Source organism: Vidua chalybeata, chromosome 6 (assembly GCF_026979565.1).
Source record: "Vidua chalybeata isolate OUT-0048 chromosome 6, bVidCha1 merged haplotype, whole genome shotgun sequence".
Classification (NCBI taxonomy): domain Eukaryota; kingdom Metazoa; phylum Chordata; class Aves; order Passeriformes; family Viduidae; genus Vidua; species Vidua chalybeata.
Window position 1 is genome coordinate 34667120 of NC_071535.1, and position 20216 is coordinate 34687335.

The window sequence follows — 20216 nt, forward strand, 5'->3', positions numbered from 1 at the left end:
ACACTGACTTTTGCATAGGGCTATTAATAAAGCACTAAACAAGATCCATTCTGAAATTATTCTTGAGATATTCTACTTGTGATCTCTTTTCAGACTAGTATCCTTGTCAGCAGAACCCATTCATCACATAATTGTTACACTGTATCTTATGCTTCCTTAGCTTAATCCAAAAGGCACAGTCAAGACAGAGAATTGTATTGATTCAGTACAATGATTATGGTGTTCCTGGTGCCTGAACACAGCCTCTATTGGGGTGCAAGTTACCCCTAGTCAGAAATGCACTCCTGTCTCATTCTTCCACTGCCAGCAATTCATTGCACAGATGTGGTTTAGGAAGGCTTTGGGAACAATCTGAAATTTTTACCTGAAGCACTTTGCCACAGCTTATATTAAAGAGCAAACATCTTATTAGAGGACTGGCTTATGCTTCTGCATAGTTCAAACCCTGACTTTTTCAAGCAAATAATATTCTGAATCATCCCTCTGGTCTTTAGTTTATTCATTTTCAGCCTGATTTCCAAAGGAAATGAGTCATAAGTACATATGTTTTCTGCTGTCTGCCTGTCAGTCACCTCTCAGTAACTTTCAAATCTATTGGCCAGCTTGATTTGATAGGAAGGGAGATGTATCAATGATACTAAACTAATATGGTATAAATGGAAGATAGGGAAGAAGCAGGGACTTTAGACACTCAACTGCATGACAGGGTGATGCTTTAACTGCCTCTACGTGGCCTGTCAAAGCTCAGGCAGGTGACAGCCTGGCACAGGCAGGGTTAGTTTGCTGTTGCTGACAAATCACTCTTCTCAGTAAGTTTGTTTAATGCATTTTTAAGGAAAATAAGGTTGAGAACTTTGTTTTACATCTCTGTTCAGTTAGTTAGAAAACAGTTAACTTTTGATTTGCCTCTTTGATTCTGTCAGTTGTTCTCTCCATCCCTCCCACAAAAGCATAAATGCTTCTCTCACAACATCATTAAAATGGAAAAGCTTTGGGCTACACTGGACCTGGATAAAACATATGAATGAGTAATTAATTTAATGAAAGAAATATTCCTCCTCATTTGACATCTCCATTTTGCCAGATGAATCTTTTCAGCTAGGGAGAGTTCAAGGAAAATCCAAAATCATTTATCATTTCAGTCCCAATCAATTTTACATGGTAAGCCTGCTCTCCTTCCCTTAGCGGACTCTGCAATGGTCAGCTATTTCATGTGTCCTGGGAGGTGAACCATGAGCCACCACAGGGCACAGCACACAGATGTTATCCAGCCACATCATTGTGCCTTGTTTGTGGTACAGCATAAAGTGCTAGCTTTCATCCCAAACTGAGCATGCTGCAGTAAGCCAGGCTTGAGGCCATCATGGCATGCACAACTGTCTGTGACTTCATTGGAGAGCCTTCATGCTGTTCCAGCTGCATTTCACAACACTGCTATCAGTTGTTTGACCTACTATGAGCAAAGGATGCATTTCTCTTCAGCAGAGAAAGCAGCTTGAAATCCCTCATGTCCTCCAAAGTGCTTCCCTATTTACAGAAGGCCCTCTTTGTCTCATATGGGTTTTGAAAAAATACCATAATTCCATTAAGACCTTAATTTCAGTGTTTAATATATTCCAGTAATAATAATAAATATTTGATAGCAGTTGTTGGAGTTGACTGCTGCTGAACACCAGACATTTACTAGATGGTTGTCTGCTGTTGCTGATCTCTGGTAAAATTCTGTGTACTTTTCCCTTGTGAAAACAAGTCAAGAGACAAGATTCCTTCAGTGGGTGTCAATAGCAATAGGAGGCCAGAGGAGGAGAGGGTACAGTGTAGAGAGGGTGCCACAGTGAGAAAGTAAAGCAACACAAGGTGAGCAAAAGCAAACAGCAACAAAGAGGCAGTGGAATAAATAGCAACTGGAACAGATCTGAAGGCCAAGCATGTCTAGTTGACTGGACTAGACTGGATTAGATGAGCACTGATTCTAAAAGATAAAGACAGATCAAAGACTACTAGATATTCACAGAAGAGGAAACCTCCAGGGTGTTTAACCTGGCAGATCAACAATAACAGCCTTGGCAAAAACAAACAGAAGGAACTTCCATCTCTTCTAATGTGGCTGCAGTAGGAGCTATTATAGAATACAATTTATTTGTAGAATTTATAGAATTCTATAATTTAGAATTTATAGAATCAAAATGTCATAGTAGTTAAAACCTGACTGAATCTCTTGGTCTATCAGTGCTTTGATAGGACTTTGCTCCCACCTCTCCTGGCTGAGAAAAACAAAGGTGCAATATGAAGATCATCTCCATGTGAAGCTCTTTATTTTGGTAAAATAAAGATTTGCTGGTACACAACTAGAGGCAGATTTTGGCTTCAGAAAGTTCTTATCTGCTTGAAATCTAGATTTTAACTACTGCTTTAATACTAACACCGCCAAGATTTTTCAGTAAGCCTCTGGTTTTGATTTGAAGGACTAGTAGCTACAGGAAGTGGTAGGCCAAAATACTCTTACAAAACACAAGCTATGGGGATCAGATGAAAAGTTGGCTGAAATTCCTGGCTTCTCAAAGCCTTGGCCCTTTGAAGAAAAACTGCAGTATTACATCACTGAATTTGTGACAAAAAGGAAGCAAAAATCACCACAAACTTATCTTAAAGTAGCTTAAGAATCATCGTACAGAAATAATGAATGCTTTTAAATAGGCTCTTAAAACCTACAGAAGTGTGAGATAGTGGAATATAAACACATAGTAAAGGTTAGCAGTCATGCCAGCTGTTCTTAAATGCTTACCTGTTCCCATGTCTGGCCAGGATGTTGCTCTGACATCCTCCAACAGGACCTTCTGATAGGAATTAGAACTAAATGGCAGCTGTCAAGGGCAACCCAGGATTGTTCATGCTCTTGAGTGTTCAGGACAATCAAGAATGGCACTGAAGAGCTGTCAAGAGTCTTCTATCCATACCCATGGGTGGTACAAGTGTACAGATAAGACATATCCCAAGTAACATTTGCTTAAGCTGTTCTTAAGTATTTGCAAAGCTATGGACCTTCACAATTTTCCCAAGCAGTCTCTTTCAAAGGTTTACTCTTTTCACTGCTATAGAGTTTTTCCTAGCTGAAATGTAAGCCCTCTTCTTACTTTCTGAGTACAAGGAGAACAGATAGTTTCCTGGTTATAACCTTCTTTGCCTTTGAGTTCCTTTTTTTCTTTTTATGTGGATGAATAGGGTTAGCCTCTCTTCCCTCACAGCCTCACAGAGAGGCCCTGTCCTCTCTGGACCACTTGTTATTGTCAGGGTCCTTCTGTGGATTTTCAGCAGAATTGCTGTTCCTCTGCTTGACTTACATAGTTAGGTATTTTCCTGCATATCTATAGGACCTTTAACTTGCCACTGTCGAATTGCATCCTGTTTTTATCAGAACTCCACCACCAGTTTGTGGAGATCCTTTGGAATTCTGCCCCTACCTTCCAACAGATACCAGCCCCTCACATCTAGAAGTTATCTGCAATTTGCAAGACAGTCTGCAGTCTGTCATTTAGGTCTGTATTGACAATACCAAATACCATGGGGCCTGGGACACATCAGTGCAAACTCTACTTAATGTTGCCTTTCATTTTGTTAACAGAATTAAGTCTATTCATTTAGACTATGCTCCTTCAACTTGCTTAAGAAAATGTACTAAAATTTGTCATTTGACTAGCGCAAGGCCAAGATATCTACTGTTTTTCCTTTATCTTCAAGATTGATCATTCTATCACAGACTGAAGTTAAACTGATCTGTTCTGACAGCTCATATTAGTCCTAGGGTAGGCTGCCAGCCACAAAAAGCCTGACACACAGACTCAGCAGCTCCTTTGAGAACTACTAAATACCTTTTAATGTGTACAATGGTGGAAGCACCAGCATACTTCAGTCACTGCTACTGCCTCTCTCTCTCCTAGAAGAGCTAATTGGAATGATGAAGTCAGGATCGTTCTTCTTGAAGGGGTATGAAGGACTCAGGAGCAGCAGAGAACTGAAAGAGACCATGCTAGTATTGGAAGGAAAGCATTGCCAGGATGGCAGGAGGGGGAGGAACAGTTGGTGTCTGTTCACAAATTGAATGAGGCTGAGAGGAAGGGGAAGGCCGTTTAGAAAAGGTGGCTCACTTTGGGCTCTACAAACATTTGTGGATCCACACTTCATTTAGCATTAATCCCTCCCTATGGAGAGAAGCAACCTGTCATACAGTTTGGATTTTAATTTTCCACCCATTTCCCTGCAAGCAGAAACATACGGGTATGTTTAGGCCTTTTTGGCACCTGGAGAGGAATAAATGAGAGCCACTGACTGGAAAGTTGTACTGTCATTGTGATATTCCCTTTTCATCCCATTAAGGTTGTCTGGGAACTAGGAGTCAGATGATCAGATTATTGTTAGACATTATCAAGCTGTCTATAATTAGCTTTTTATTGGTGAGAAGCCAGAAAATTCTCTTTGTTTGCAAGCTTGGACTATAGAGAAAGAAGACAAATATTTAATGGAAGAGATTGTTTGGAAACTATAGATCCTAATTAGTGTCTCAGTCTAGTAAGGAAACTGCATACAGCATTTCCCTGAAAAAAAAAAAAAGATATTTTAAGCATCCTCTTTTGAGGAATGCTGGTTTGCATTCTTGAAAGGCACAGCACACATGGAGCTCTGTGGAGATATGGGTGCTTTTCTCAGTTCCTCTACTACAGACTTCTTACATGCACACATTATGAGGCTTCTTTTAGTGCCAATCTATTGAAAATTTAACACAAGTTAAAACACAGGTTAAAGCTTGGGCTGTGCCTTCTACATGTAGCCTGTGCAGTTTACAAACTCAAGATCAATAAATCCAGAGAAATTTGGATAAGCATTCCAGTAGCCAGTTCTTTTTATGCTGTATATTAAAATTACAGTATTTAAGTCCAAGGTGACTTTCAATCTAAAATAACCCTTCACATTTTCAGCATCATCTTGTGAGTCACATGTTACCTGATTTATTTTAGAAGTTAATTATATTCAAATTACTAACATATGACCGACATTTTCAGTCTCATATAGTAATGGTATCCATTTTAATTCTTCCAGTGAACATTGTAGACTCCATGTGCTTTTTGTCAACACCATTTACACAGTCTGCAGCAAACAGAGATTAATGATACATGCATTAGTGGCATGGTTAGAAGGTTGCTATCTAATCCAAGACAAATATTTTTTCTTTCCACACCCCCTATCCCCCTGCTGCCTTCTGTTTGATTTAGGTTTTGTTATTGTTATTGTTGTTGTTATAGTCCAATAATTTCTCTTCCCAGATGCTTAAACTAGAACTTACCACTACCATGTTTTCTCTTTTCTGAGGGAGAGCATCACCATGGAGGATACCAAGCCTTCTGAAATACAGGACTCTCTTAGTCTGCCCTGTTATTTTGAGTCTTAAAGAGATGTGAGAACAAAGCCTGTTCAATGATAGATGAAGGTCTTAATCAAATGTCTGAATAAAACCCTGAAGGAATTATATTAAAGTATCAATCATGTTTCCCAAAGTAGAACCCCAGAGCAAGAATAGGAACCATCTTCCTGCAATTAAATAGATTTTAAGTGAACTGCTGGCTGCTGTACTTAAGGTGAGATCATATCCAAAAGCAAAGTATTTTGTGGTTATTTCTGGGACTGACACTGTCAATTTGTGAAATACAGGTTGAGTTTGTAGTGGCTGGAGTACCTAGCACTTGCTAAAGAGGAACAGTTCATGTATGTTGTTAACTGTAGTGGTGGAGTCAAGAAAAAGTACAGTAAAGAGGGGAGATCCACTTCAGGATTAAGCAGTAATTAATTTAGCTATTTCTCTCTGCATTGCAACTAAACAAATCAATACAGGCTGTTTTTCCTTCTAAGGGTTGAAAATAAAGGTTGTTTGGATTCAAACCTTATATATACCTTTCTGCACAGGTATATAAGAGTGGTTCAACCACATGACTTATCATTAACTCTTGCACAGGACACCTACTCCAGTCTCCAGGGAATGCTTGCAAGGTCAGCCTTTCAGCAGTGCTGGTTCATGTCCCTTGGTGATATCCCAGCGTAGAAAAAGGTGCTTCAGAGTGGGGATGTGACTGTGGTTAAGTGATCTGCTAGAGATGCTGCTGCCATACACAGCTAGGGAGACTGGTTTCTTCTGCCTGGATTTCACTGCTATAAATGCTCCACTTTGTCTCCAGGCTGGCTGCACTGTGTACTATGTCCTTAGCACATTGCCCCAAACTCTTAACTTCACATGTCCACTCAGACTTTACCTTCCCAATAGACCTCAGCTCTCACTCATACACTGCTTTCACCAGAAACCCCTTTCTGTGCCTCTGCCCCTCCATCTTTCTGTCATAACTGAAGCAACACCTCTTAGCTTGGTTTCCACTTTCTGCTCTTTATTCCTGTGACCAGTGAGCCAAAAAGAGGATTTTTATGATCTCAAAGTTTTCAGATCACAACATTTTTCTGGATCAGATTGTGCCCAGGGTGGACTGAATATTCAAAGGATTTGGGTATCATATTCTAAAGCATACCTCTACAGAGTACTGTATGCAGTACCATACTGGTTTTATTTTCAGAAGGTTGCCAGTTGGCCAGCTAAAGATTACCTTGGGGATAACAGAAGGCACTTGCTTGACACAAAGGATATCTGCCAGATTTCTGTATGCAAAGCCAAAGGATGAGGGCATGAAATGCATTCAAAGAGGTAGTCACCAGAGATATTTAACAAGGGAAAAATAAGCTATGTTTCCCTATACTGCTTTTCAAAAACACCTGAACAATATTGTCCAACATTTTCCAAAAGCAGATATCAAAGGCGGATATTGCACATGGAATATTTTAGGTCATAAACTTAAAAGACCAGCAAAGTTATAAGCAGCTGACTCTCAGTGAAAGGCACAAGAAAATCCTAAAAATAGGCAATGCAACCAGCTTACCCGAGTGAAAGCAAACAAAACAGGAGTTTGTGAAACATGAGTTTGCAACCCAAGATTTTCCTGTAAGACAAAAGCATTTTCATCTCAGTTGAGCCCTTGCTGAGCCCAAGGAACATGCCACAGGGTAAGGATGTTTGCACAGCCCTAATGCTGCTTGCACAGTAACTCAGACCACTCTCTTAAGTGTTCTGTAACATGGATACGCCTTGAGCTTTACCTACAATGGGAATTTAGCCACTGCTATAAAAAGTGCCTGGACAATTGCTCTGGAATGAAGATTTGCCCTTTGGTGAAAATTCCCAGCTAAGCAAGTCTCTTGATGTTGTTGTTCAAAATCTCCATGTTAAAGCCTGGACATGCTACTTCCAGACTTAGTTTTTAGCTCAGCCAAAATTAGAAGCCAAAAGTTAGGGCCAAACTGAGTTTTTTGCATAACCTGCAGAGGTATTCTCACAGATGAGGTTTCTGTAGTAAGATGCTAACTGACAGCACTTTCAGTTGAACTTCATTTTGAGAGTTCAGAGAATATCTGTAAAGTAAGGAAAGCTGAAAAAAAAAGTTGTTTTTTTTTTTTATAAGAGATTCTAGATGCCACTTTATACAAACTAATAAAGAGAAGATGAAGGACTTGATCAGAGTCTCAAAGTACCAACACAACAAGGATACATAGGCTTTTCAAAGGCTAGCAAATTGAAGCTAAACAAAAATCACTATAGAAATGCAGTGATGTTTCCTAAACAAAGTTATTAGCCTTTGGAATAAAAAAGCTGTCATGGATCCCTTCTTACTGGTACCTGTCAAGCCTAGATAGCATCCTGAAAGATACTCTGAAATTCAAAATTATTTCAGGGTGGAATAAAGTAGAATCCAAACCCTCAACTGCTGGGATTTTAGTTACAACTTCCCATCACTGCTCACCACAGTTGCTGATAAATGTTAAAGGTGTAGATGTATTTTGGCTCCACAGGTGCTTTAATCTTTGTTTTGCTCAACCTTGTGCTGAACAAGGCTATACAAACTAGCTCACTTATCTATTGGTACCAGATCCGTACTGCACCTCTAAAATGGAGCTGGTTGGCATACATTTGAATCCATTAATTAAAATGTACAAATCTAGGCTTAACATTACTCTTGTGAAGAAAAACAGCCAAATTTTCTATTTCCTTGCTTAAACATCAGCAGTTAGTTGGGAAGTGTGATGGACAGGGCCCCTCCTCTGGAGCTAATAGCATTAACCTTCTCCCTGTTCCCAAGGCACATTACACCCAGTAGTTTCAAGATGGCTTTTATTTTATTTGATTTTATTTTACAGCAGATGGGGATTCTTCATCACTAGGTGACATATATAGGCTTAAAAGTTAAGAATTACTTATTGCTTAAGCTGACACAATGAATTAGCTGCCAAATTGAGAATGATAACCAAATATGATGGATAACCATCACATGCTGCTGGAAGTAGGGTAAGCAACCTTTCTGAGTGGGGGAGATGTAATCACCAGGTGCTGTATTACCATGACAACAAGACCTGCAGGGAATGGGTAACTACAGTTTGCCTCTGCAAGTAAAGAGCACCCTTCTAATCACCAGAGAGTTACTAGAGCTGGTGCTGTGTAGGATCAAGCCCATTCTGTTTCAAGAAAGCAGGAGGATGATCTGGATAAACCTCTAGATTTGGTCTCTCTGAGTGAGCTCTGTTCCTCAGAGGGATTCACCAGGGGCCTATATGAACTTAGAAGGAGTGTGATAAGGTGTTTGATGTGGTAAAGAAACACTCCCAGCCAGAGTTACACGTCTGTTTATGAAAACAACACATTTTCAAAACAATTCTCCCCTGACTGAATGAGGTAAGAAGTACAAAGATTCCATGTTTCCTCCATTTCTGAAAGCTGAATTACTAACAACCTCAGTATTTTTGTTGGATCACAGTAGATTAAGATCATTTCAGGCCACCAAGAACTGGAAACACGCATGTCTAAATATTTATAAGGGAGATGCTCCCTTCAGGTTCATTTCCAACAGCCGCTTCCAACACTGGCTCTCCAAGTGGCCAGCTCTTCCAGCAGAACTGCTTCCTGCACATCCATCTGCTCTGTTTGTTCAGATAAACACACGTCTCTCCTGCTGGCCATGTGGTGCTGACTTCTCCCCGCCACGTGCACAGTTAGCGGGGATGCCCTGCAGAAGCTTTACTGTGAGTATGAGTCACAGAAAGAACCCAGCTGGATATCTGGAAACCCATTTGGGTTTATGAATTAGCAGGAAGTGGGAGAGTTTTTTCTTCTCTTTTCAATGAATACGTGAAGCAAGTACAGTATGGAATTACTGAGTTAATATACATGAATAGACCACCTGTCATTTTTCCCAGAGTCATTTCTGTGACTCTCACTGGAAATACCAAGTAGCAAATGAAGAGACAAACTGAAATCCACCCCCTAGTTGCTCTGAAAGGCAGTTCCACAGAACGTGAAAAGCTGGCTCAGATTGGTTGTGTGCAGAAAGCTACTGCCACTGCTGTACATGTTACTGGTCAGCAGATAAACAAAGCAATCCTGTTTCCAGGGAAGTGAAGCCAGCAGTAAATTTACACAGCCATCTTTTCAATAGCTTTAAAAAATAAAGAAAAATAAGGCACAGTCATTTCAAGCTCCATTAGAAACAGAGTGAGAAAAATCAATGTGTGACAAATAGGAAGGGACAAACTCTGGTTAAAGAAATGCCACTAAGGTTTTAGAAATATATGTATTTTTTAACTGGCAATCAAATAACAAATCAGAGTCTTTCAAAATACCTATGTACATAATGGCAGGAGCTGTTAGAATATATTGACATTCCATTATTAAAGCAAATGGGACAAAGCTCTTGTTAGTAATGGCTCTGTCACTTAAATAACGTACCTGCAGTGGGACTATTTCTGCAGTCCTTGTTAAATACATCTCTAGCATCAGTGCTCCGATGGTAAAAGCCTGTTTATGATTTGTTCCCAGTAAACTGTTTAAGTTTTGAAGGTGTACTTGGGTTAGAAATGTATTCTGTCCACATTAAGTGATCATGGATTTGGACTAATTTAGGTTGGAAGGAATCTCTAGAGGTCATCTAGCCAGCCTCCTTCTCATGAAGTAAAGTGTGATACAGAAAGGGTTGTAGGGCTCACTCTAGGGGGTGTGGGGAAGGGGGATGAAGAAGTGCATCATATTTCTGACCCAGCACCATATCCTCTCAGCTGCACTTACCATGCAAGAAATGGAGTCTGGCTGTTCATTGGTGACACCTGACCTGTGATGACTTGGATTTCCAGGAGCACTGAGTCTCCTCCTTGCCAGAGACATACTGAGTAACACCACCTGCCATGGGAAATTTCTCCCCATGCCCTGGCACTTGACACTGCCAGCCTCTGAACTGATCCTTGCAGTGGCATTCTGCCTTCCTTCCCCAAATTGTGTCATTTTCGAAGTTGCCTTGGATTGCAGCACTAGATGGGCTTGTGTTGCAGCACAACTTTATTTCCCTGGAACTGTGACTGCACCATGTCCTATTCTTGTCACCAAGCCATTCTTAATGCTCAGGTCACCTGTATGAAGTTTAGCCCACTGGAGTAAGCAGTGCAGAAAGCCAGGAGCATGACTGTAAAGCGTGGCTCAGGGATCTTCCCCTTTCCTCTTTATTTCACTCCTACTTGTGGGAAACTCACAATGGGCATTTTCTTCAGCTCCTAGATGTTTATGCAACAATTGTCATTCAGCACACAGAACCCTCAGCATGTTGGTTTTTTTACTGTTTGCCTTTTCCTTTAGGAAGTCATCAGAACTCACCTCTGGGAATGAACTTGTGTTGCAGTGCTTAGCAGAAAGCAGGCAGCATAGCACATTGTTCCCCATACTACAAATCCAGGTGTCTCTGGTTTGCTGACAGCACATTCCAGCAGGGCAGAACCCCTTGTCGTTTCCTATAGCAAAACTCGGTACAGGATTTCCTGGATAAAAGGCATTTACATATTATTTTTAAACCTAAGAGCCTTGGATTAAGCCAAATACAAAATCTGATCCAATTTATCCCCCTTTTTCCTTGTTGGATAACTGTTACTCTGCCTTTTTTGTACTTTTCAGAGCTCCAGCCCTCAGTCTGGGAAGCGATTTCACAACAAATGAAGCCAGCCACTGCCACGAGACTGTGTGGCATTCCAGAGCTGTGGAGGGGTGTTTATGTTGTCCCTCTCTGCCCCAGTGTTTCACGTGCCTATGTGTCTCCCGGGAGTAAACACAATCCCTTTGCTTTGCAATGCCAAAAATAGAAGCATTGGTATTTAAATTGGGAACAATCGGGTTTGGCAAACAATCCCTTTCTGAATCACGGGGCTGAGTCATTTCCCTCACCTAAGCTGCTCTCCTGTACACATTGCAAGAGCAGGAGAAACTTCAGCACTAATGTTTTCCTGTCTGTCTGTATGTCTGCCATATTCCCATGCCCTGCAGCCTGCCTGCTCCAGGCTGAGCTGGTGAATTATGAGCGGGTCAAGGAGTACTGCCTCAAAGTGCTGCAGAAGGAAGGCGAGAACTTCAAGGCACTCTATCGATCGGGAGTGGCATTTTACCACTTGGGTGACTTCAACAAGGCCCTCTACTACCTGAAAGAAGCAAGATCCCGCCAGCCAACAGGTATGGGGAAGGGAGCAGGGATGTGGCTTTAAACTGAGTGCTTTTGTATTTCTTTCCATGAGATGTCTTCTGTCCCTGACTTGATTGTGTTGATTTCCACAGGGATGAGCATGCATGACTCACTGTATGTCCTTGCCTGGACTCCCCTTCAAGCACTCGTGGGTAGTGCAGCAAGGTCGCAGTGCCCAAAGATTAACTGCTGCCAAGGCTGCAGCATGACCTGGAAGAAGACAGTATTGCTGAAATGCTGTCGGTGTGGAGAAGATCCTGCCTCTCTTTTCCTCACTAACTTATTTTTGAAGAAAAAAGCAGGGCAGGGAAAGCATGTACCCCAACCATTACATTTTCTGACTCTTTGAGAAAAAGCTTTTTCCCCTTAGCAATGCCAGGAGACTATTTGTCATCCTCAGTAGCCTTCTGCCATCTCAGTAAAGGGTTAGTATTCTGCTTTGGTCAGGGAGACAGACATTTACTTACAAAGCATTCATCAGGATGCTTCAGCTTCTGCCATGAAATCAGCCAATTCCTTGTTAAGTATCTGTCATCCATCTGTCAAAACCATACAGTTCATCTGGGGACAGCAATGAAATTATATATGCAAACAACTGAGCCTTGCCAGAGCAACCATCTCCATGCTAACCTGCCCAGCCTCAGAAGGTGGGTGAAAGGTCAGAGATGAGGGTGAGGCAGAGATGATGCTTTTAGTTTTCAGAAATTATAGGGAGATAAAACAACACTGTGGTTTTAAACAGAAAGGAATTCTGTAGAACTCAAAGAATTTCAAGAAAGTAAAATGGAAGCCATGTGCAAAGAAAATCCTACAGAGCAGCTCTTCATATGAATCTGAGAGGAAGGAGTGAGAACTGGGTGGGAAAGAGGGGCAAGCCTGGGTCCTGGTGAAGCATGGTGGAGCTGATATTCATTGAACTAGAGGAGGGAAGGGAGGCTGTTGGAGCTGGCTGTGCTTGATGCCCTACAGGCATTGGCCCTGCGGGACTCCTGCAGTGGATGTGCCCTGGAGAACCATCAGGGAGGGTGTGCTTGGAAGTGTACTGGGATCTCCTTCCTTTTCCACCTCCCCTAAGGGTGCTTGGTCCCATCTGCTGTGCTTGGCCATGGGCTCCGGGCAGTCTGACAGCACAGCTGTGCACCCCACACTCCCAGAGCAAATGTGTTTCAAAGCTCAGTTTAGCCTATTTTAGTTCACAGTATGCCCTTCTGCTTTCAGCCCTTGCCAGAACCAGGAAATGGAGAAGCATATGCAGGAGAAAAGTAGTCAGTGGAAAATAAGTTATCCTAACCTTGAAGATTTTTCTAGACTTAGATGTGAAAAATTTCTTTTAGCTGAACGACGTAGCTTCCATTTTTAAAATACGTGTTTCTGTGCTCCCTTACCACCCCCCCTCCTCATGATACTATTTATTTGGTATTCCTTATTGCTTCTTGAAATAAATACTAATTTATTCAACAGCAACAACTTCAAATACCACTTGCTACAAAAACATACCAGAAAGTGTCCCTAAAGGCCCTTAATGTATACAAAACCCCATTCTGGCCTTCATCTCTGCATCAGACTCTTTCCTGTTATTTGTAGACCATTCAAGGCTGTTGTTCCACTGTTTTATTTATGATTATGGAAAGCTTGAAGGGCATTCAGGGGGAAAGAATTGAATGTGTACAGTAAGAAGGGATGTGGCTGTTAAAACACAGTAATAGGAATCACATAGCACTATCAAGAATTATTATGTGACTTGGAATAAGTCAGTGTCTCCACTTTAAATGTCTCCATCTGCAAAGTGTGATTGTTTTCCTTTATCTGAGGTTTCACCAGGCTCACTGGTTATTATTGCAGTCATGTTCTGTGTGTTCTTTTTTTTTTTTCTAATAAGGAATGCTTTTGGCACAAATCACTGGCAGTTATTCTCTTTGATGGGAGAGCTTTTGAATGGTAAAGAGGAATTAGTTAGCAAAGGGGTTTAGTGTTCTAAAGGGTTGTCAGCACAGCAGATCCCTTAGGGCTATTCACTATCTGGCCAGGGTGAAGGAAGGTTGGATTTGGCCTGATTTCTTGTGCCACCTCCAAATAAAAATCACAAAAGCAGATTGAAATAACACGAGATAGTTGTATAACCCTCCTACTAAGGGAGAGGGAAGCTGCTGTTAAGTCATGTAAAGCATGCATGGACCCTCCATGAGCTCTGTGTCCAGAGGTGGTGCAGGACAAGCAGCCAAACATGCATCTTGCTGCAAGTCTTGTTCAGCCCTCTCCCACTGGGGCTGCATTGTCAGGGCAGGGACTGACTGGGATTGAGACCAGACCATCAGCTGGGAATGGCCTGGTAATGTCTGACAGTGGTCCCTGCTGTCCCTGTGCTGGGAGCCATGGTCAGACATCCTGCAGGCTGCCCAGACCAGACGGTTTTTGTGCTGTGTAGTGTGGGCTCGTGGCTGCACTCAGGCACTGCCTTCCTGCACCCCTGCACCTCAGAAATTGTGGGAACAAAACCCAGGCCATGGTGTCTGCACAGCAGATAAGCAACTGGGCTCTGAAGCTACAGGGGAATCAGAAATTACCTTTAAAATAGCATTAGGCCACTCTGCAGAGAGACACAGGCACAGTTGTAAAAGCCAGGAAACACATTCCTGTTGGAGCTCTAGCAGTACCACTTTGCATGGATGTGACCCCTTATCTAAGTTGTTCTTACTTATTTCCACATCAGCCAATGGGGATCACTTCTTCTCCACTGAGAGATCAGTGGATCTGTCTTCTCATTAACATTTCCACATACCTTTGACATACTTCTGCAGGCAGAGCTAGTATGGTGCAATACTATTTGGTAGAAAAAACTTGACAAAGACAGGGCTTCACTCCTGTAAACAGAGTGCTGCTCTCATTATTTTTCCTTGGTAAAATAATGGCCCTCACAAAGGAAGTAAAACATGCCAAAACCAGCCTGAGAGATCTATAAGTAGCTTGCAATGGGAGTGTCTCCCACCTTCTGTCAGGCTACACATTATTTTGCCCATGGCTTCCTAGGCATATGGAAATCTCCCAGGTGAGTGAAGCTGTGCCATCAGCAGTCACTACCTTACCTGAAAGCCAAAGGTTGGCAACAAAGAGGCTGATGGCTTTTCCCAGTTATGAGCCCACCTCTACCTCCTTAGTGAGATGCTGAGTCCCTGCGGTCCCAGGCAGGTGTGATTTCCTGACATGGCCACACAGTTATCCCTTCTCACCTGCACCAGGCAGGCATTCCAAGTGTGTACCTTAGTGGTGGGGATGTGTATCCAGAGCACAGCCCATTGGAGCCTAGAAGAGCACAGAACAGAGGTCACAGTGAGATGTAGGCAGCACAGCAGGACCCTGCTCAGGCTGTGTGTCCTGCCCCGCATTAATTGCATTTTAAGTCAGCCAACTGCACTAATTTCATTTTAAGCCTAAAATTCAGGACTACCCCCTCAACTGAATTTCTTCATTCCAGGAGGCTGCACAATTCACATAATTCCGTTTTTTGAAAAGCTGCTTTTAAATTTGCTGGGCTGGTAAGAAGTGCTAATGCATAAACAGCCCACAATGCTGGTGCATCTTGTTTGACAGAAGCAACAGCAGAATTCTTAGCTCATTAAAAATGTCCCAAACAGGTCAAGGAGCTTAGTCATCAAATCTCACCCTCTGGAGTGCCTAGGATGATGTAGTTGAACCTACAGAAGACTCAGCAGGGAGACCCACCTCACCAGAGACAACTTGAGAAGTCACAACAGCATGGCCATGGCCCACTGATGCCCTGTGGCATGTTTGTGGATAGCTCTGTGTGGCAGGAAACTGATCTGTCTGGCACTGATTCAGCACTAGCAGAGGGCACAACAGAGGTGTCCTCATCTTTAAAGGAAGCTTTGCACCCACAACTGCTTTGGGGGGTGCAATACCCATACTCACTAGTGCTGGACATGTTCCCAGTAATTTGTGCATCACTTTGAAAGCTGAAGCACTTCTCATTTCCCTAGGTGGTGTGGAACACATTGCAGTTTGAATGAGGAGGAGATGAGATTGCCCTCTGATTGGACTGCATTGCACTTTCGATTGGTGTCTGAGGATCTAATAACTTCAGTGGACCAAGCTGACCCTGGTTGGCTGTCAGAGCAAGGCTCTGAGCAAAGAAGCATTTTTTAATCAATTCAGAAGTGAAAGTGGCTATATTTTTACTTGCTTCTGGTACTACATGGCTTTTGCCACTTTGTGGGTGCGTGAAGTTACTGTTGTGATAGAAATCGGCCTGGTTTAAGAGAGGATTGACCATGACTGCAAAATCATTGGCTCTGTCTGGAGACACATGCTCATTTAGATCAACCTGTGATTCAGGGTGAATGGGTTCCCTTAGGGCTGAGGCCAGGAGATAAAGCCAAACTTGCATAGTCTGTGTGGTGTGTTGATGCTCTGAAATTCTGGAAGGAACAAGGAGGCTCAGCTTATCACCTGCACAGTGCTGGGATATCACAGCTTTCTACTGGGATGGATCAGTGGTTCTGTACATCTAGGAACTTCATTAGACAGGATAGACAAGGTAATATGCAGCATATAGCATATGACAAAATTGCAGAAAGAGTGTCATGTTGGAAGGACATCCAAGCAGAAAATTTAAGGGAAGAAGGGGTACAAGACAATGTGAAGGATGCTCTTCCCAATTCTGTTCATCCTGGAAAAACGTGAAAAGAGTGGAATAGGCTGTAAACAGAGTGGGAGAGTGAAAAGGCAGAGCATAACTGTACACAAAATGCCTTTAGGGACTTGCATGCAGGTACTGCAGGAAGAGAAGCCAATAGAGTTGTGTCATTGCACAAATACAGGCAAGGATGACCTGTACAGTTTCAGCTGTGTGAGGTCAACTGTGGTGACCAAGCGTAATCAGAGAGAAAGTAAAAACTAGCTGAGACAATACTGTGAGCAACAGGGATGGTGAGCACAACTCAGACCACACTCTCCAAAACCAGAGGTTCTGGGTTTGGTTCAGAGCCCCTTCCAACTGGTGCTGTTCCAGCACACAGCACTGAAGCCATGCTGCTCCCCTGTGATGTACCAGGGATGAAGGTGCATTCTGTCTGCCACAGGGAGTTGTGTAACCACCATACCTCTGTGTGTTCTTTACCTGCAGATACCAATGTCATACGATACATCCAGCTGACAGAGATGAAGCTCAGCAGATGTTCCCAGAGAGAGAAGGAAACCTTGTGAAAATGAAGCCACTTCAGCTGAAGTGCCCAAGGGGGAACATTTCCTTCCTAGAAGCTCATTTGGTGGATTTTCCTGTTTGCTCGGCCTCATCCTCATCTCCTCATCCATCCACTCTCCCTTGCTCTTCATTGAATACCGGTTTTGGAATGAAAGAAACTTGGATGCTGGATATGGCTGCTTGCCAACCATGGTAATACCCCTTCCCCGTGGCAAAAGAGCACAACAACTACAGCCAGCCTTGTTCCCAGACAGTGTCACACACCTGGAATAGGCAATGCTGAGGGACCTGCCTGGTCCTGAACTGACTGCATATTACCTATTAGGGAAGCAACCCCCAGAACAACGATTTTCTGACCAGGCAAGTTGGAGACAGAGGGTTTCTGCTCTGAGTGATCACTGGAGCTTGGAAGAGCTAAAAAACCAAGAGAGCCACTGGTCACTCCACAGGGGACAGTAAATGCCTTTTTACCATCAGTTCCCTCTGCCTGCTTCTCCAGTGTGTGTTATTGGTCTCCAGTGGGAGCTCACATGCTCCCAGTCTAATGTCAGTGAAAACTGTTTCTAAACATCCTCTTGATGAAAGCACAGAGCACCCTATGAACCCCCTGCAGAGCTGTCTCAGTGCCAGAGGAGAAGGCTGTGGGCCACCACAAAGCGCTGAATGGACTGTGAAAGCATGGTGTACAGTGTGAGGGGAAAAACTGTGAAATAATTCATTAAAGGCAAATAAAAATTATTCATAGGCAACAAGTCTGGACATTGCTTTTCAGAGGAGCCTCTTTGGTTCTCCGTGTCCAGAAAGGCAACATTATCTAGGGAGGGGGCAGCATGGGGTGGGGAACAAGGGATGTCTCCATTCTTACCTTGGCTCTGCCAATGCCTTGCTGTGTGATCTTGGGCAAGTCACTTTTAGCCTCTTGGTGCCTCGGTTTCCCTATCTGTACACTAGGGATAATAATACTTCCCTACCTCGCAGGGGTGTTGTGAGGATGTATCAGTTAATGTTTGTAAGTAACAGTACAGTGATGTACAGTGCTAAGTATTATTAGTACATTGGATTGAGGTCTTGATTCTCCCACCTTGTGTTGGTTCTTCCTGTGTCCTGTTTTTTTTTCTTTTGTAGGAGAATGTGGTGCTGACAACAGGGCAGGACCAACAGCTTTGGAGCCTATTTTGGCAGCCCAGAGGGCCTGTTTAGACCTTCTCCGGCAGTTTGATCTTCTCTGAGAGCTCTGTCTCCTTGGCTTAAAGGTCCTTTTCTGAAACTGCCAATAATGGGATCAGTAAGTGCCACAAACATATTCTCAGTGTGACTTGCTGCAGCAGTGGCCCACAGGGACATGTTGCAGGATATACATGAGTGGTTTCATCCCATGGCGGTCAGTGTCAAGTGAGTGTAGCCAGAGTTATTTCACTTGGTCCTCAGCTGAAACACAGAAACTGAAACAGAGCTAAACAAAGTTCTGCCAAGTGCTGTGTGCTTTGGTTCCAGCAGACACGGTACCTGCAGACAGTTGGCTATGGCATCTCACATTCCAGCTGTGGTATCTGGCCACATTTTTCTCCACCCAAAATTCAAGAGAGTTGTTAGAAAAATATCAAGAGAAAAGGCAAATTGAATATAAGCCAACAATGTGCTCCAGCAGCCAGGAGAGCCAACTATGTCCTGGGGGGCATTGGGCACAGCATTGCCAACTGGGCAAGGGAGGGGATTGTCCCGCTCTGCTCTGCACTGGGGCAGCTTCACTTTGAGTGCTGGGGGCAGTTTTGGGCACCACAATATAAAAAAGGTACAAAATTACTAGACAGTGTCGAAAAGAGGGCTACAAAGACGGTCAAGGGCCTTGAGGGGAAGCTCTATAAGGAATAGTTGAGATCACTTGGTCTGTTCAGCCTGGAGGAGACTGGGGGGGGATCTCATTGTTGCTTTTAACATCCTCACAACATAAAACAGAGAGGCAGGCACTGATCTCTTTTCTCTAGTAACCAATGACAGGACCCAAGGCAACAGCATGAAGCTGTGTCAGGATAAGTTTAAGTTGGATATTCAGAAAAGGTTCTTCACCCAGAGGGTGTTTGGGCACTGGAACAGGCTCCCCAGGGAAGTGGTCACAGCACCAAGCCTGACAGAGTTTTAAAAACCTTTGGACAATGCTCTCAGGCACATGGTGTGACTCTTAGAGTTGCCTTCTGTTGGGCCAGGAGTTGGACTTGATGATCTTTGTGGGTGTCTTCTTGCTCAGGATGTTTATGATTCTACAATTTTATGAAATCTCTGTCATTGTCTCTGAAAAAACTTCAGTCGTATTATTTAGTACAGGAACACATCCAGCTCACATTGGGGGTGGGGAAGAGACCATAAAAAAGTCACATATAAGTCCCTGAAATAAGACAGACCTACCTCAGTTGTGTAGAACTTAAGATCAGCTGAGATGGCACCAGAAGTTCATGTTCATCAGGTGGACGATGGAGAGCAGCTGCTTCCCAAAATCAGGAACAGTGTGCAGCTACTGTAAAGGAAAGGGCTGAACATAGTCACCTTCTTCAGATGGCCCTTGGTTCACATATCTAGGTCACAAATAGCGAGCATCCCTGCCCATCACTACAGATATCTAAACAATATATGGAACTACAGCTGCTAGGAAGATGATTTAAAGACAGGGAGGACAAATGAGGGAAATTCTGTAAGTGGTTGTTAACCAGACCAGAAAATAGATGTTAGGCAGAGATGTGCTTGGATGCATGCAAGATGTACCTAGTACCACATAAAAGACAGTGTTAGTAAGGTTCTGGTTCTCAGGCACATGCAGTCTTCTATCTCCTAAATACATCACAGCACACAAAAAAAAATTCAAATAGAGGTGACTCTCCCCTACTTCATATTGCTGATGACAGTTCATCCTGCAGCCATATGTGTCTCTTCACTAGGAGTGAAACGAGGATTCATCCTGCAGGCAATGCAGAAGAGGACACCACCTACGCAAACAGTCTCTGCCCCAGGAAAGCTCATGCAAGCAGAGACAGGCTTGTTACTCATGACCTTAATGTAAGAGAAAGGGCATTCTCATGCCACTGGAGATGTAGGGCCATGACTGTCATTTTGTCTGGGAACAATTTTAGCCCTCACAATGGCTTCACTGACGTACTGTCACTCCATCAGTGCCATGTATATATTATAAAAAGGGCACAGCAGGCTCCAGTCTCCTCAGTTTTAAGCATCTTTCCCTCCAGGAGCACAGCAAAGGGTAGAGGAAAGAGGGAAGCTTTTGAATGTGCATAAGAAAAATATTTCAGAGAGCCTTCAAGAGCTACACGACAACCTATTTTCTTTCAGAAAACTGTTGTCCTTACATACATTGACAG

At 43.0% G+C, this 20216-nt stretch overlaps 1 protein-coding gene and 1 long non-coding RNA gene across 2 annotated transcripts in view; one reads left to right on the top strand and one right to left on the bottom strand.

Moving 5' to 3' along the window:
• Positions 1 to 17931, top strand: part of TTC9 (tetratricopeptide repeat domain 9) — a 28394-nt gene extending 10463 nt beyond the window's left edge. The window contains exons 2-3 of the mRNA XM_053945734.1: positions 11441 to 11623; positions 16774 to 17931. Of these exons, the coding sequence (XP_053801709.1) occupies positions 11441 to 11623; positions 16774 to 16853 (263 nt within the window). The 3' untranslated portion in view covers positions 16854 to 17931. The remainder of the gene's footprint in view (positions 1 to 11440; positions 11624 to 16773) is intronic.
• Positions 9725 to 11940, bottom strand: LOC128789595 (uncharacterized). The gene is made up of 3 exons (XR_008431460.1): positions 11747 to 11940; positions 10781 to 10941; positions 9725 to 10680 (listed from the first exon to the last, which is right to left on the bottom strand). It is a non-coding gene; the product is annotated as an uncharacterized LOC128789595 (long non-coding RNA).
• Positions 17932 to 20216: the final 2285 nt, after the last annotated feature.